Source organism: Sphaeramia orbicularis, chromosome 2 (genome assembly GCF_902148855.1).
Source record: "Sphaeramia orbicularis chromosome 2, fSphaOr1.1, whole genome shotgun sequence".
Classification (NCBI taxonomy): Eukaryota; Metazoa; Chordata; class Actinopteri; order Kurtiformes; family Apogonidae; genus Sphaeramia; species Sphaeramia orbicularis.
The window spans coordinates 17,289,859-17,308,564 of NC_043958.1; the positions used below are offsets into that span (position 1 = coordinate 17,289,859).

The 18,706-nt window shown below is 39.2% G+C and overlaps 1 protein-coding gene across 2 annotated transcripts in view; it reads right to left on the minus strand.

The window, feature by feature from the left end:
- The window catches only part of mgat5 (alpha-1,6-mannosylglycoprotein 6-beta-N-acetylglucosaminyltransferase), a 95,976-nt gene that overhangs the window by 62,879 nt on the left and 14,391 nt on the right, over positions 1-18,706 (minus strand). For both annotated transcript variants that reach the window (XM_030156444.1, XM_030156451.1), the window contains 2 exons: positions 17,612-18,077; positions 9,595-9,759 (listed from right to left, as the gene is read on the minus strand). In XM_030156444.1, coding sequence (XP_030012304.1) covers positions 9,595-9,759; positions 17,612-17,852 — 406 coding nt within the window. In that variant the 5' untranslated portion in view covers positions 17,853-18,077. The remainder of the gene's footprint in view (positions 1-9,594; positions 9,760-17,611; positions 18,078-18,706) is intronic.

Sequence of the window (18,706 nt, forward strand, 5' to 3'; positions counted from 1 at the left end):
CTGCCAAGCCCGGCCTCAATTACATAATTTGGTCAGTGCTAATTTAATATGTGGACACTTTACTGGCATATGGGATGGGGATTGTGGGAATTGTGTGAAAATTTACAGTTAAAGCTACTAGTTATCACCAAACGCAATTTTCCAAGTAAATACGCTGTCCAGCTTTTGTGGTGAGTGATCTGCTAGACGTCACCATGGCGATGCTTCTGTGGTAAAAGCTTTGAAAATAAAAATAAGAAACTCAAGGGTGAAAAGCGCAGCTTCTCCTTTCTGTGTATTTGCCTAGAAACTACAGTGTCACTAATTTTAGATGCACTTTGAAAGAAGAACTAAAGGTATGAGTGAGTTTGTGTGTATGGGTGTCTAAGCAGCACCTTATCAATTAGGCAGCAGGCAGGCAGGCTGATGGGCACTGTTTTTCACAACCACAGAAAAGCAACAGCTGTGCAGGTGGAGAGAATTTAAGGAGGGCAGGTTTCTGTTTGGCTTTGTTTATCTTCTTTCTGTTTCAAATTACTGCACTCCCTGATCACTTTTACTGTTCCATCTAGAAGGGATGAGCATAAAAAAAACGATCTTAAAAAGAAGATGAAATTATTGCATTGCATGTGACAGGGACAGGAAGGAAAATGCCATGTGACATTGGTTATAAATCAGACAAAATGACAGCTATAAAGTAGGCTGGGATGAGCAGCCATAGAAGAAAACATCTACTGTTAAAGGAGTCATATTTTGCTAAACCCACTTTTATTAGTCTTTGGTACATTTATTTGTGTATTTGGGGACGCTAATAGTTTATAAAGTTTGAATTTGAACCCTCCAGGTGCTGCAAAGCTATCTTTATATTCATTCGGGCAAAAATTGAGTGGATTTCTACAACCTGTTTCATTCCTGCTAAATTTGTAATGTTTTATAACTAGCTATGTCATGACATTTGCACATACAAGGTCAAGACTTCCATTTCTCTGAGTATGACATAATTGTTTGTCAGCAGCACCGGTTGTAGTAAAAACTGAAAATATGTCCAAAGTTTGAGCCGATTACCTAAAATGTTCAGTTGTTGGTTGTATTAACGAACACAAGTGGCTGAGCAGGACAAAAAGCACGGTCAACAACCTGGAAGGGGTGAGGCGTGAAGTGATTCATTTGGATTTTAAGGCTATGACTTTTGAGGAATCTCTCAAATCAAAGCTATACTTAACATCTTTGACCAATGCCCATCACTATTGACTGTAGATGAACAGCAATGTCATAGCTGCACACCCTCGGTTCATCTTAATGGTTTCCATCAAAGTGCACATGAGGCGTTTTCACAACACATTTGCAAGCAAACCTACAAACCCTGTACTGACCACAACTGCCTGCCTAACCCAGCCCACCACCTGAAGGCACACAATGGAGTAATACACACTACAGGGGCTTCCCAGCATCAAGGGCACGTGTTTGGAGCTGGTCAAAACACATGCCTCACAGTGCCTCTGGTCCACACAAGTGTTCTACTGCTAAGTCCTAGAGGCAAAATCCAAATTTCCTGATGTAACCCCGCTCTCCAGCCCACACTCGGCTTCCTCTTTCTCTTCCTCTGCTGTAAAGAGCACAACGTCTGGCTGTAATCAATCCCTCTTTTGTGCTCTGGTGATCTGATCGTCCCACTGTTCTCTCCCGAAATATCCAGGCAGAAGAATACGAAGAGCGGTGCAAGGACACATGGCAGCCAAACCTTGATTAGCTCTCATCATTGCACAGCTATGACAAATGTTCCACTGTTCATTTCAACTCTGAGGCACTTGGGGTTTCGAGGCGTGAGTGATGTGTCTCCAAAAAATTTGCTGCTGTGATGACTGACAATATAAATAAAACACTGCCAACTATAGAGAGCTACATACAGGTTTCACACATGTGTTTCATTTCCTCCTTGTGATGATTTTCACTGATACTAGCTGATACTCCTGTAAACACTCAAGCTCATGCACTGCAGTGGAGCTGAAAATATTATGTTGCTGTCATTAGACAAGCAGCTTGAGAGCCACAGAGCATGATGCAAAGCCGCAAAGTCATCCCACTTTCAGTTTTCAGTTTCTTGTAACAAAGCTTAGTATGCATGTCAATTCATGCAATAATATTTTGCATTCCGTCATAATTGTTTTGCTATCGTGCATTCCAATTCTGTCAGGCTCTCTCCTCACATTTGGCTCCTGTTGCTTTTGAATGACGAACTAGTTGCTGGCTGAGGGCGATGAATATGTTATGTTTATGTGTGAGTATCCGCAGAAAGGAGACCTAAAGGAAAAAATATCTCACTGGCATGTTCTATCAAGCATCAATAACAACTTGAATTTGCAAGGTTGTCAGGTTGTGCCACTTTGTTAGAGTCCTATGGTCTTGATGCAGGAGATCAATCTCCCAGCAGAAGTGGGTGGGACTTTCACTGGAGGAAAACTCAACTAATTAGATCAAAGTCCACATATGACTTCCTATCAGTGCTCAATAGTAACTATACTGATATCGCCAACCATTTTCATGATAAGTAAAGGCACATTTTTACTATTTCAAAAATCTATCAAAATAAAAAATTCTGAAAGCTGTGAACAAACCCTGTACAGATTGTCCCAAGGAAGCTACATAAAAAAATTTAAAATAAATCTGACCAGTAGTTTTGGACAAGAACATTGTTGAAAGACACTAGTGATCTTGAGTTTGAGCCTTCAAGGTTACTGAAGGCCAAAGGTCATTGACCTAAATGAAAGTCCATATGACTTCCTATCAGTGCTCAATAGTAACTATATTAATACCTCTAGCCATTTCCATGTTATAAGCCATCAAAATATGGACCATTATAAGTAAAGGCATATTTTTAATATTTGAAAAATTCGTAAAAAATTAAAAAATCACAATATCTCAAAACTGTGAACAAACTTTGTAGACCTTGTCCCAAGGAAGCTACATACAGAATTTGAAATGAATCCAACCAGTAGTTGCGTCAGAGAAGATGTTGCTAATGTAGACAATGACGAAGACGAAGCCGGACTCAGCGCCTTCACAATAGCTCAAGGCCTATTGGTCGGTGAGCTAAAAAAACAACACACACACACACACACACACACACACACTGCAGATCATATGCCTATAGGGCTGGGGTTTAACAGCACAACAATTCTGGCACAGAGAAGGGAGAGACAATGGAGAAAAGAAGATGCAGATGGAGACAGAGCGTTACATAGACAGCGAAACAGAGCTATCCAGAATACAGTGGGCTTGGAGAAAATACACACCGAATACAATGGGAAAGACTGCACGTGTGAAAGAACTGAAAAAAAGAGGGAGATGGAAAGAAAAGCTGAGTGGAATGGGCCCACTGTTTGGGGCAGTAAAAGCAAGGGCGCACAAGTTGAAACAACAACAAGCCAGATGAGAAAAGGGGTGCACGTGTCTCGGCCAATGGTGTTTTAGCTCCAGATGTTCCACCCATCCTGTCCTATCCCGGTCCAGCTTCTATCAGAAACAACCTCAAGAGAAATGAGTCCGCCTGCCTGCAGGGAGTTGGAAGGAAACAGAGAATGTGTATGTCTCAATGTGACTGCAGATTTACCCCAAAATGGCCTCAACTCACTGGGTTTCAAATTGATATTCAGGCGATTTGCAAAAGGCTTTATCTCATTTACGTCGTCTGGCTGCAGCTACCTCTGTCGCTTTCCATGAAAAACACTACCAACATTGCTGTGTTGACTGTGTACATCTAAGACCCATGAAAAAAATTAGCAGATCAGGTTTCTGTGTCAGGATTCTGTTCAACTAACCTAGCACAGATTTGTTTCACAGACAGTAACACTTACAAACTGGAGCTGTATCTTTCGAGACATTATAACTACTGAATAATGAATCTGAGGCGAGGGAATTACTGTCAGAAATTACTAAATGGCACTGTGGGAAGCACTTTTACAGTCTGAAAGAAGACTTTAATCACACAGGAAATGTCTATGATTTTAGTTAAATGTGATTTTATGTAAATTATCACAAATCACAGTGTTTCTTCACAGGTAGTTCCAGCAAAGAGACTGTCATAACGGCCAGTTAGCAACATACAGAATCATCTGCTTGTGCTATTTAGACATAATACACATGGAATTTGTCTTTTTAGAGTGCACTAGCATACTCTAATAACTCTGTAATTCACTGTTCTTCCAAATATGAGGCTGAGACCAGGCTACAACCCAAGAAATTTGACTTGGTTTGAAGGGGTGAAGCAAGGAAATTAGAGATTAGATGAACAGGTGTTTGACAGGAGTTTGGGTTAAGTAGCACATCTGCCTTTGTAATCGCCAAAATACTGAATTCAAAGCCTTCCAGGGGATCTGCTCTGTTCACTGTCCAACTGCAGCAATCAGACTGGTATGTGAGCTATCACGTGTATGGATGTGAAACACAGTTGTGCTGGAGAAGAGCTTGATAAAAACCTGCATTTCACATGGTCAAACACTCACCTTTGCCTATATTGAATTTCTCATGAAACCATTTTAGTAGTTTGAGGAAATGTTTTCTAGATCCTGCTTCCAGTTACCGGTGTTAACATGTAAACAGTGGTGTGATTCACACACTTCCAGCCAGCTCTGTCATAATTCCAAAGCACCGTCAGCAACGCCTCAGGAAGCAATCCCAGGCTGTCTGCAGTGCCAAACAGCAAACTTAATGACAGAAAAACTGTCTGCGGCTCCTCGCTGTTTGTTTACAACAGTGATATAAGAAGCTCTGGTGCACTCCATATGGGAGAGATCTTCAGGGATCTGCAGTAGCTGAATGTAGCACACAGAAACCCACTTGTGTATGCATGTTTGAAAGTCTTCCAGTGATGCATTCTTTCAGTAAAAAAAAACAAAAAACTTGTACATAGACAGTCATGATGATCATATCTTGTCAGCTGGTAAGGGGAAATCCTGCACGTCAAAGTACTGTACAGGCAGGTAAAGACAAGATTCACTGGCAATTCTTCTGCATTTCACCACATCACAGACTCTTATTACAGTCTTAAATTAGACTGCACATCAAACAACATGCTGAATACATTATGTCACTGGTAATTTATACATGCTGCAATTCATAGAACTGCACAGATTATTTAGCTGCAAGAAGTAACCATACAGTAATGACTTTACTTGACAAATTTTCTCACAACACAAGGAGAGCAGAAAAAGTAAAACATAACAAAGCATATATCACCACAGCTACAAAACCAGCAAATCTACACTACACTAATTTGGGTTTTCATAATGCTGCCGTGCAATTTGAAGTTGACTCTAAAGTGATGACTGCCGGGATTTGTAAAGTGACAGCATTTCTCGGCAACTTATTAGTACAGAGTGGATCTGTGTGTATATGTGGACTTTGTTAGTATTGATCCGTGCACTGAAAAAAGGAAACAGTCTGCCCTCAAGACTGAGCAAGTTTAAGTAATACAATGGAAGGTAAACACTGACTGCGAATAGAACTTTTTCCAAGCAAAACAATCAGCAAATCAAGTAGTTGCTTTGTTGCTTTGGTCCATTCCATCACATGATTTAGCGAAATAAAAAAAACAAGGCAGCAAAAAAATTATGCAGTAAGCAGGACACCTGAAGAAAAAAAAACAAAAAAAAAACAGAAGAAACCCTGTCCCTGACCCTTTACTTTTTTTGCCACAAGGGCTCTGGGTATCATTTTTCACTGTAGATGACAAACAGACATCCAGGTGGATCGAAACTGAAGGAGACAAAGAAGTGAAGATGCCCTGAGCTGTGACGAGGTCTCTGTTTACCATAAAAACAGCCACAAATCAGTCAAACATCACTGTGGAGACTGAAAGGAGGGCGATAATATGAAACGCTAAGTCACAGAGAGGCAGATAGAACAGAGGGCCATTCAGATCGCTGCAAAATCAGAACCTCAAAATTCACTCCATCTGTTTGTACATTCCCATTTTTGTGTGTATGTGTGTGAAGAAAAGGATTATATTTCAACGGCGTGGGCCAGGCCACATATCAGACACTACTGGGTAGGTTGATTAGCCACATCAGCAAGACAAGGCATCACAGGCTGCTGTTGGACAGAGGCCTGTCTGCCTCCTACCGAGCACCAACCAAGGCCAGATCGACTTGTCTGGATGTTACAAAGGATTATGTACCTGCTGTCCTTGGCTGAAAGTCTAAGCAGTCACTGTACACAGACAGACTTATGTGTGTTTGGTACAACAACTTATGTATATGTATGTGTACTTATTATATCATATGCAAGTAGGGCTGTGCAATATCAAATGAATTTGATTAATCAGACCACACTGTGTAAAAATGGAGATTAGCGGTTCCTCTGGAGACTTTTCTTGAATATCGTTTTCCAGTCATTGCTTGCCAGTGGTGCGTTTTATTCTGAATTATTTTTATTTTTCAGTAACTAAGCTCCAACACCTATCAAGTTCATGTAAACAGAAAAAGATCAGATAGCATTTTTCAAGAATATTCCAGAGCACTGTGTACAAGTACAAAGTATAAGAGGTGTTGTGTGACGACTATGTGAATAGTATGTATGTACAGGTTTAGAAATAATTATTGAACCACCGTGACATAGTATTGAGTCCTCACATTAGACAGTTCTCTTGGTTGAGTTATTAATTAATCTAACTCCATGTAGCTGATGGACATGATGATGGATCCTCAAAAATTATTATAAATAAATATAAATAATTTTGGTCATCTGTTTATCTGTTTATCATAATAATACATTTATTAATAAATTAATATTTTCCACAAAGTTGTGTATTAGCACTACATTACTATATGACATAAGTATTATTCTATATCTTGTCCTATTATATTAATTTGTTTCTTTTGGGTTTTTCCCTCTTCTTCTTCTTCTTTTCTTTTTATATATTGTTTTGTACTGTGTTTGTGTTTCCTCAAAACAAACCTAGCCCTTCATCATTGCTCTTTTTCAAGCCACGGTGCAGACAATGAGGTGTGACTGCAAAGCAAGAACAGGGTGCAGCTTTTGTTTAACAACTGATGAAAAGAAGGAAGACGTGGTGAATTCTCACAGGCTCAAACGTCTTGTTTTGCTTTCAAAATAGCTTTAACCACATTTGTTCAATTGGGGGTTTGAAAGAACAAACATAGGAAAAACGGCATATTACCAACATCCTGTGCATTTCTGAGTAAAGTACAAGGTCGTAGAATGTGTGCTTCTTCTCAACTGTAGGTCTTTTATCTGTCAGTGTGTAGGTGGTTAGTTTTTTATCATACATGAAACCCCTTTGTATCACACAAAATATGATGGTATGTATGTCTTAAAGCAGTTATTGGTCTGAGTAGATCCTCTTAAATCTGTCAAAGATAGGAAGCAAAGACTTTAGCAGTTGAAGAAAAACAGCTCACAGTCAACATTAACAGATTTTTAGATCTGCATTGCTCATATACTTCGCTGTGTCGATAACAATACGGAAAATATCAACATCTCCCCTACTTGAAGCGATGCATATCAAAATCCAGGAATAAGCTCAGTTCTTTAAGACCCAGGTCGAATCTGTGAATTGAGGCCTTGGTTAAGAAAATGTGTACAAGTGCAATGGAAATGGTGCAGTCCCAGGGCTGCTGCTCCGCTCCATCTTGATAGTAGCCTCTCTGAAAGCCAGGCGTGTTCCCCTCACTGTCCAGATTCTTATCTATGTAATTGCCTTCCAGTCAGGGAGGAGCACTACTGGAGTTGGCAATAGCACTGCCTGCCACCCACTCTAAGACAGGAGGCATACTCCAACCGAGACTCCCGAGCGCCGGGGCCTTTAGTCCATTGCCGAGGGAGATGAGGGCGCTGCTATGCTTGACCTGACCCACATTCAATGTCTAAATGTCTCTCAAGGCTACTGCTTGAATTTTAAAACAGACACTGTGAAACATCTAATGACATGTGCCACAGGTCCAGGTACTTTCGCTTCCAAATGCTCCAGCCTCCACAACAGTTTGCCACTATGATACGACTGAGACCAGATGGTTCAGAGACGGAACCTCCTCTGAACCGTCAGTTTTTTATGTATACTTAAGCTTACTCGGCTCAGCACTCTTGTTTTCATTTGCCCATTCTCTGTTTACTAGGATTTCCATGGTTCACATGTTTATTCACATAACAATTTACCATTCTCATCCATTCATCTGAAAATTGCAACTGAATCACACAGCGATACCCCCGTGACTCCACAGACAATACAGATAAGGATGATTAGTTGATTGGTCCTCCCTCAGCAATACAAAAGCTGTAATTTATACAATACAAAATTAAGAACTAAACTCCCTAGAACAGGAAAGCTGGGGTGCACATTGTGATATTAAAGATTAAAAGAAAAAAACAGCAATACAAAGGGGTTAAAAAGGAAAAAAGGGGTGAAGTGGACATAGGACATGGCCTTAGATAAACGATGGTCGAACTGATGTGACAAACCTAATCCGTCTTTCCCATCTTTTAAAAAATAGACCTTGTTGTAGTCTTATTGCGAAACTAATTTAATTTGCCTATTTTCATTACTTGCTGACAATTGCAACTTGTTTTTACAGCAATTACAACAGCACTAAAAATACAATCTTTTATCTTTGCATTAGCATTAATTTATATTTGTGTGGAAACATTCACATAGGGGACTTTGAAGAAAAAGCGTGATAAATAGAGATACCACTGGTGTGAGATAGTGCCCAAGGATACGGCATTAGTGGTTTGCTATGTATACACAAGTCTTCAAACAGCAATTTAACAGCTGACATGAAAGTCTAGCACTGTTGCTGTTGTCTTAGTAATGTTATTCTAGCGTGCATGCATCCTCTAATCTGTGCACGACACAGGAAGCATAAAACACTAAAAGACAGCTACACAGCAGCTGTCATTAAGATTAAATCTGCTCAAATGGGGATTTCTATAACTCAATCAGCCTAATCTAATTCTGAATATATTACTCCAGAGTGCAGACTCCACATTCCTACTGTTAAATGCTAGACAAACAACTGAGAGCATGTCCCGAGATCCCAGAAAAACCAACACCTCATTCTCTCAACTGGGCTGAATTCATCATCTGAAAGCTGGCAGGAAAATCAATGAAAACTAATAAAAGGGTCATGCGGCGTGAACAGAGGCCTTATTTGAATTATGTCCAAGGATGCGGTCTGGTCCTATAAAATGCCTTGTGTGCACTGTGCAATACTAGAGCAGTTTTAGATGGTTGTATACCTGGAAAAAACACATTCACTATGGGAAATAGAGGTCATGCTGGAATATCAGCTTACCCTTCCTTTTTTTAATTGGTTTATTCTATTATATATTCAGCATTTTCATACACTGAACAACAAAATAAAATATATGATGGCAAAATAAAATATATAAAGGCCCATAAATGAATCATGATACCTTCCAAATAATAGTTTTCTCCAGTAAATTAATTATTTAGGGTGAAGCCTGTAGGTGGATTTATGCAAAGAGCAATAACTCTAACAGCAAAAGGCCAGTCTCTGCCTTAATCAAAGATGCTGAGGTACAGAAATACAGCTGTTCAGCTCTCTTCCATTAACACCTCATAACAAATGCAGAACATACCTGCCACGTTGACCTTTTCTGCATTTGTGGCGCTGGGTGTGGTAGTGCTGGTGCCATTGGTCAGGTTGCCTCCGGTGCCGTTGTAGATGTTTTCCACCTTGGACTCCAGCTTGCCCAGCCTCAGCATGATGTTATCCAGCAACACTGCCAGGGTCTTCTTCAAGTCTGCAACAAGGAATGTGTGCCATGTTAATGAGCTATATACATGTTGTTTGTGTTTTCAATAAGCACTAAAATATTTCATAGAGTGCTGGGTTACCTCAAGATCAAAGAGAGCGTATGTTTAATTCAAAACACAAGAAACTTTCTGGACAAAAAATTTTGGACACACGCACTCTGTGTATCTGTATGTGATTAGCGGAGCACTAAGACTCCACTTTTTGGATAAGACAAGGGGTTCAGCTCCTTCATTATCACCAAGCTTATCGTTATAGGAAACATATGCATGTTGTTTACACTGCTGGCTGTACTTTGAGGAGCTTTGTTGAAAACTGTCTGAAATTGTAAGAATGGGGATACTTCAGCTGCCTTTGCAACAATCATTGGATTTGTGCAGCCACACAAATCCAAAAGGCCTCATTTAAATGGAAACCTGGAACCACAGTGTCTTTGCAAGTGACCTTGCTGTTTAAATTGGGTCTTTGTGCTTCTATTTTGCATTTTTTCAATGACAGGAAAATAGTTAATGTTAGAAGAGGCTGGAGGGACACTGACCGTTAATGAGACGGAAGAGGAATTCAGTTAAAATGGCAGAATGTCACAATGTTGGTATGCATGGCATTTATCTTGCACTCTTTGTCTGATACTGGAACCTGCAGCAATTGCAATGACATTTCCAGATAAATGTTAAGTTGTTTTAAGCAGTTAGTATATGCAATATAACAATGAACAGTATGTCATCATCAACATGCTATCTGTCAACAGCAATGAGCTGTCATTAAACACAGTATATTTTATTGTATTTGTGTCGGTCTATACAGTACAGAAGCATTTCAGTGAGCATCAGACCATTTAGTTTCCTGAGATGATGATAATTGCAGCTTGTCTATCACATACAAGCGCCACATTTTCCCTCATCGTGCTGCATTTGACACGCCACTTTTCATCACGTCAGAGAGATTGGCAAGGGCACAACGAGCCCTGGCAGAGCACACCAGTCTGATTCGTGTGAGGAGAAACGCCAGAGCATTTTCTGATTTGGACAAGCTCTGTGCGCTGGGAGAAGCAGATGCGCACAGAGCAGCATAGTGAGACCAGAATGAAACCAAATGGAAAGCGTTGGAGGGGCTCCCTTGCCAAGCTGTTGGGTTGAACATAATCAGAAAAAAGAATGAGCCCAAAGGTACAGGCCCCCTCTGTTCACCTCAGTAGAGACAGGCCTCTGCTCATGAGCTTCAGACTCAATCAAAGAAATTCACCACACTCAAATTTTCAATATCCCTGCTCGTGCCACTACGCTATTAAACTGGAATCATAGACTATATATAAAGATGGATGATGTAAGGCTGCATTCTGCCAGAGTCTGCACCGCAGAGCCATGTGGATAGATGTCTTTAAGATTCAAGAGTCTTTATTGTCATTCAACATTGGTATGCTGAATGAAATTACAATCCACAGGATTAATGGTGAAATGAACATTTAAAAACACGCACATTTAAAACAGAAAATAGAAATCAACAGAGCAGACACACATTTAAAACAGAAACAGACATAAAAAAACAACAGACTAAAGTGCAGATAATAATAGTAACAAATAAATCAACATAGAGAAAGAGAAATGACTGACTTGTAAATAGATTATTGCATATTATATGTAGTACTGTACTATTTATATTGTAGTGATAGTTTGGTCACTACTCGATCCATTTAAGACATGTAAGATATGCCAATATTATTTTGATTTTGTGAGAATTACTTGGTCATGCATACAAGACATCCATAGAATTCACCTAAATTGCATGTTTTACAGCAGGTTGCAACCCACCACACCTATTTACAGTCAGCAGGAGTAACGACAAAGATCCTCTCTAGTAGAGATGGATTAATTTAAAAAAAGACATGTTTCTGGCCAGAAGCAGAAACACCCCTACTATTAGATATTATGCTAGAGGATATCAAAGGGTTTATGGATCTGAGCAAATATCCAAGTCAACCTTTTCCAGAAGGTGTCTTAATTTTTGTTTGCTATTTTAAAAAGGTGATTGCAATTTTATCTTTATTTTGGTAAATACATGTGTATATTGAGACAAATGGCTCATTTCAAATACAATTTGACAAAGTTGGGCTCATGTGACAATTGGTGAGCAATTTCAATGTATTTACAGATATTAACAAAAAGTAAAAATAGCATATCATTTTTGGTTTTTAAAAAAAATGGTATGTAGGGCAATTTTTGAAGGTTACAATTGCTAAGATCTAATAATTAATAAGTAAATAATTTATTTTCTACTCTATATGAAGTTACCATTAATTTGGTTGGTTATGTTTTCTGTTTTTTTTTGGTGTATTTTCACATCTTTATGTTTTTACTTGTTTGTTTGGTTGTTTGCATTTTTGTTTTTTCTTTTTCATATATTGAATGCCAAGTAGCTTAATTTGTTATGTAGGACAGACATTAATATAAGCATTATGCTTCTGCCTGTGCCTTTTCAGTCACTAACCTTTTGGTAATGTTTGTAGTGTTGACAGTAGTTGTATTACGTGAAGACTGAATAAAGAATTTCATCATCATCATCATATCATCGTCAAAGTACATAATATGTACATAAGTACATAAATGTTTGTTATCATTAATGTTCTTAAGCTGTGAGACAGTTTTAGTCAAACACCTAACAAAGCGCTAATAGTGCTATGAATAGGGGTGTGGCCTGTCCTCCTGTGCACTTAGTGCTGCCAGGTTACTAGATGAGTAATAACACACCTAGGGACACATTTCTGTCTGTCTCAATATTTCTTAGCTTGGTGATGCAGTTGCAAAACAAATCCTGGAGGGGTAAGTGCACTGGACCTGAGCTTTCTTTAAACAATAGAGCCATGTAAGATAAGAATGTGGATGTAGAGTGACTTGGGCTTTTTCATTAAGCCTATGAGCATTAAAAGCAAGTGATTACACAAGAACATAAGCCCAAGGCATTCATCCATGATCCTGATTCTTTATTGTCATCTGTAAATGTCCCCCAGGCCAAGTGTAGTCCAGCCTTGCAGGGGTCATCATGTCTTACCTACACCATATTACAAAGAAATACCTGGAGCTTGTACTTAAAAGAGGGCCAAGAGGATCAGAGGAGCAGTATATGCTTGCACCACACCCAGTCCTTGCTGTGGTATTGAGAAAAATCCAGCTGAATTCTGATACTGGCTCTATAAAGCAGACTTAGGCCCAGACAACAAGTGCGATATGTGTCCATAAAAGAAATATGTAATAGTAGCTGAACAATGGAGTAACAGGATAGTGTGTCAGTTGGCTCGTCACACTTGGCTGCACAGATCACTTTCAGGAGGGGCGGAAAAAGGAAAGATCATATCCTTGTCACGTCTGACTTTACTGTTGATCTGGTCCATGCTTCGGGTGATCAGGTGTCTGCACCACTGATGTTACACAAAGAAACTGAATCTTAAATAATTTAATCTTGGAATTTTTTCATATTCAGGAGAATTCATAGCACATCCTAAGACTTGACAACAAACTTGGATTTGTTCAAAAATGAAGACTCTGTCAGTGATCTGTGAGATCAGCACCAGCCCTGATACTATTACATTAGATTTTCCAGCAGGTGCAGCATCAAGAAGGTTAATGTTTTGCAGTGGTAAAGTGTTAAGTGTCATTTAAAAACTTTGGGATTTTAAGACCAAAAATCCCCACTCTGAGATGAGATGCTCAAAGAAAAAATGCTTAGTTTATTTCAAGGCCTTTGTGCACATATAAGACCGCACAAGGACAGTAGGGGTGCGAGGCAAGACCTTTACTGATCATCCAAAAAGAAGACACTTCGGTATGCAAAAGTTGCTACGTCAGGCATTTACTGCACGCATTAGACACGGCTGCCATTGCAATCATTTACCGTCATGATATTATGGGATTCTTGTGCATAATCTCATGAGTAGTGTACATGGCTTCTATCAGTTACAAGGTTCAGAGCTGACAAAGAATCAGGTCACACTACAGGATACACAAAGACCATAACATATTAGAACACTGACCTAAGACTATTCAATGATGAGAACACAACAGGGTCACAGTCATTTTTCTATCAAATATGTGGTAAGTGAACATTAAATGCACATTTCAACTTATTTTAGCTTTCAAGATTTTTGTACTTGCATATCACTGATCTCGATGAGGAATTAGGAGGTTTAAAAAAAGATCACCAGAATCAGAACAAGTTTTGGCAGCAGATACTGGGTGTTACCAGAAAGGTTCCCTTGAGAGAAGTTTAGAGCACTAACAGAAAAAAAACAAGTATCCAGCATTGGTTTCATGTAAACAGGATGCCTGCCATCTGCTCAGACACAATGATTTCAGGCTTTTCAACAGGTGCATTTCTGACAATCTGTCCCACCAATAAAGCAATATTCCCACAATGCTCCTCTTTCGTGAGGCACCATATTTAATTTACATGCATTAAGATTTTATGGATCATTTACAGGAAAGCAAAGGAGGAAACCAAGTCCCCTTTAAGCTCATTACAAATCGCATCAAGGCAAATCATCGACCGAATGAGTGAACACAGGAAGCACCAAGTATCCTGCTGTCTCTCTATCTAATCAAGGACATGAAATGGATTTGGATGCGGTATTGGACAGCGGTCAGCGGACTGTTCTGCAGTTCCGACAGCACCATGAAAATCAATCCATCATCTGAGGGAGCAAAACTTGCTGGACAGGACGCTGGTCATGGGAAACCTTGGCTGATATTCCACTGAAGTGTGTGGAGGGGATCATATGTGAGCCAAATTAATTGCATGATTTACAGCCAGATAACAACCTGCCATAGTCATCACATGTTGGTTAAATACAACGTTAAGTAGGGTTTGATTTTCTGCCATGTAAGCTGTTCAAATATCACACAGTTTAAGCCCAACCTCCTGACCATGGCTTGTACATGACGCTGTTTTGCATAGGAACTTGATATTTACCCACATTTGTGTGCACTTTCAAATAAACACTCTGCAGCTGTGGCAGACTGTGAAAGGGCTAGCTAGTTTGAGCACAAAAGGGTATCATTGTTCTCAACAAAAAGACAAAAAATATTCCATCTTAAAATATTCCTCCGGTGAATCCATACCAAATTACCTCTACCTACATGGGACACTGCAAGATCTAATTTTTTAAATACCTTTAATTTCTTAATACCTTTTATGAAACTTTAGATTTTAGCAGTAGTACATACATTCTAAGCCGTACTAATTGCTTATTTTGCAACATATATTAATGTAAATAGCTGCTACTGAAATGACATTAATATACATAAATGTTACCAAAACTGAAGAATCAATTTATTTCACTTTATTTTCCACACTTGTTTTTTACTTTCATGCAACCAAATGCAATGTGGTGAGGTGCGTCTATGTAATACAGGTTTATAGTGGCTAGAGGTTATTTGATCCAGCATAGTTAATAGACTGTAACAGATCTTGTTAAATGCAGCTTCAGGTCCAAGTAAAACAAACACTGTTTGTACTTTACATTTTCCCAGAAAGGATCATAAATTTTCACATTGTCATGTAAATTTTCATGGTGTGGTATTAAGATTTTCTGCACATGTATATAAAAACTTATGACTCCATCATTTAATATTTTTTAATGTGAATTTTTATTGCATGACATGCATTGGGAAAAGTTCTGAGTTTGTGCAGAATGACCTCCTGAGTTTCACTCAACTCACTGTAATTTATGCACTATACAAGCCCATGTTCAGAACAATCTCAAGTCAACAATATTCGGTTTTAATGGACAAATTATTATCTTTTTTTTTTGACATATTAAGGAATGGAAACAGCCAGCGCCTACACTACATTTTGCTTAAAAAACATGCTTTGATTTCACAAGGGAAGTGAAATATCTAGAGATGACAGACTATCTTGGCTCATTTACACAACCACCCTTGCTTTCCTTAAAAGTCATTAGTGGCCAGTGCCATGTTAATGAGTTAATGTCTACACTCAGTGAATACAATGTTGCTGCTGACCTACTCTTGCAGCTACAGAGCTAATGCTGCATTGGTTTCTTTGCCTCCTCTTCCTTATGTTCCCTAGGAGCTGATTTAATCTTCTGGAGCTTTACTGTATCCTGTTGTTTCTTTGAGCATTAAGGAACAATCAATTCCAATCTCAGGTTTCTAATGAAGCCTCCCATCGAGCCACACAGGTCTATTAATGGCACGAATAACTTATCGATGCATCTTCTGAACCTGTACTATTACAGTATTATGCTTCAATGCAGCTGTATCAGCATTAAATCACCTCGACAAGTTTTCTGGGATATAGGTAATGTTGTGCCTGCTCAAGTGGTGGACAAGTGCAACCATTCAATCCAATTTATAGAAGATATAAAAAGAGAAAGCTAAAAACAAAGTACCTCCTCTGTTGCAGTATGGCCTGGTATTTTACGAAAAGAGAAGACTTACTTGGGCCTATCACTATGATCAATATTTTTATATGATACAAACTCAATTGCTCCTGTTTTAACAAAAACATAGTTCTTAACTGCTTTAAGCTAAATGTATCAATATGGTTTTCATAAATAGTTACACCATTTAGTAGGGCTGCTCGATTATAGAAAAAAAAAATAATCACGATTATTTTAGCAATAATTGAAATCACGATTATTAAAAACGATTATTTGTTAACCTTAAAGTTGTTTATTTTTTTCTTGCAAAACAATGTAAAATATACTCTTTAAACATAAATAAAGCTTTTAACCACTAAAACAAAGTATTTTCACTTTTGTACGAAACAAAAAAATCTTTGAAATCAAATAAGTGTACTGTAAATTCAAGTATGTTTCCTTTTGTAAACAAATATGCACTGTAATTAAACTGCTATAGACTTGCCATAGAACTGTAGCAAAAAAAAAAAAAACCTCACGTAAAATGCAAATTATAAATTCAAGTATGTTCAATGTAGTATGAAACATAGTAAATTCAGTGGCGTGCTGTGAGGTTTCAGTTAAGGCCTTCTGTATGCATCAGCCATCTACAGGGTGTCCCATAAGTCTACATACACAGGAGACATAATACATATGGTTCTAACATGTATTTCTTTATATTTCTTCGTTATAGTTCTTCAGCAGTGGAGGGCACGCATTGAAATGTGTTCCCGACAAAATGGCAGTCATATAGAGCATATTATATAACTAAAAATGGTTTATGTCAAGAAACGTTTATTTTTCCTATGTATGGAGACTTATGGGACACCCTGTAGAATACGCACGTTAGGGTTATACGGGTTAGGGTTAGGTTAATACGGGAGTTGCAGCATAAAGAGATTCGGAGACTGAAGACTGCATTGCGGACAAAGTTGTTTTTATGCGTTTTAGTTTTTCATAAGAAAAGAATATGATAAAGGTGGCGGTGGTTAAACTTTAGACGGTTAAAAAGGTTTGTTGTGTTACCGGTCGGTGCGGACACAACTACGAAACACTTTTTGCACGTGATGTGTTTTTGCTCTTCGTCTTCTTCATCAAACCCAAAGTGATTCCATACAATTGAATTTGACTTGCCTTTTTTGTTTACCAAGCACTTCTGCTGTGATTCTCCTGCCGTTTTTCCAGACCGCTAGGTACAACTTTCCTCTTGGGGTGGACCTGCCGGCTAGCTGGCAGCTGTAGCTTAGAGGGGGCGGGGCAGAGCAGCTCATGGGAGCTTGCGTGCGCGTGAATTAAAACAACTCAAAATTAATAATCGTTTTTTCTCGATTATATAATTTTTGTAATCGTTGCGTGTAATAATCGAAATCGTAATTGAATTTCGATTAATTGCACAGCCCTACCATTTAGTACACATCAAGGAGTTACTCACCGTAGGCAGTCATAGTGCCAACATATGGCCCATCCATAACACTTTGGTTTTCCTCAGCCAGGGCCTTAATGTAGCGCTTGCTGAGGTCCAGGATCTGCTGCCGCAGTACAGCACTGTTTTCATGGGTAGCTCGCTGTTGGATGGTGAAATGTAACAGCATCATGCCCCAGATGAACCCAAAGCTGACCAAGAAAAAGCCCAGCTTCTGGGACGACAACTTCCACAGGAAGGGTGTTGCCATGCTGACCAGACAGGGACCTGAGGGGCTGAGAGACTCTAATGTAACTGAGGGAAGGTGCAGAGGTCGGGGAGGAAAATCAGGAGTTCGAGTGGGCCATGGCTGGGTCGGTTGGTATAGGTGTGGTGGTTTTAAGGACTGGTGCACGGCTTGCTTGCCTCACCGATGCAATTTTCTTTTCTGACCCATCCTCTTCATGCAATAACATCTCAGTGGACTGAATCCAACCTGAAAGACAGAACAAACAGTGATAGCTGGTCAGGTGGCTGATGTGAAAAACACAGATAATGAGTGACTTCCCTCTCTAACCCAGACCTCACATCTCTGTTCAAACAATATACGTTTGTCGGTGTGTAACAGCTCTGAAGATGGGACTGAATCTGAATATAAATATGCAAGGTTTCAAGTCACGCCTCTGTCCACTGCACTGTGAGCAAAATTTACTTATTTAGTTTTGTTGACGTAATTTTAAAAAAAAAAAGCGTAACACATTTATAAAGTTAATATAACGTCATAGCATTAAAGACTCTTTGTAGTCTCCACCCACATAAATATATACATCAAATACCATGTGTTTGGAGAATCACCACTTACTCTTTCTCATAAGTGAGCAGTGTGAGCAGACTTCTTAGCAAACTGAAGTCAGATATTTGCCTTTACCAAATCGACTATTTCATCTGAGTGAAATCATTGCAACGCCTTGTGCCCTGCTGCATAACATCATAATTCACTGCAGTGGAAGTGTGGCATACAGGCATGAGGCTGGATTGTGCACAGCACCAGTGACTTTTCAGGCAGTGAAGGACTTCACAGCCAAAGCCCATACAAGTACACTGGAGGTGCTGTGTGTAGCAGAG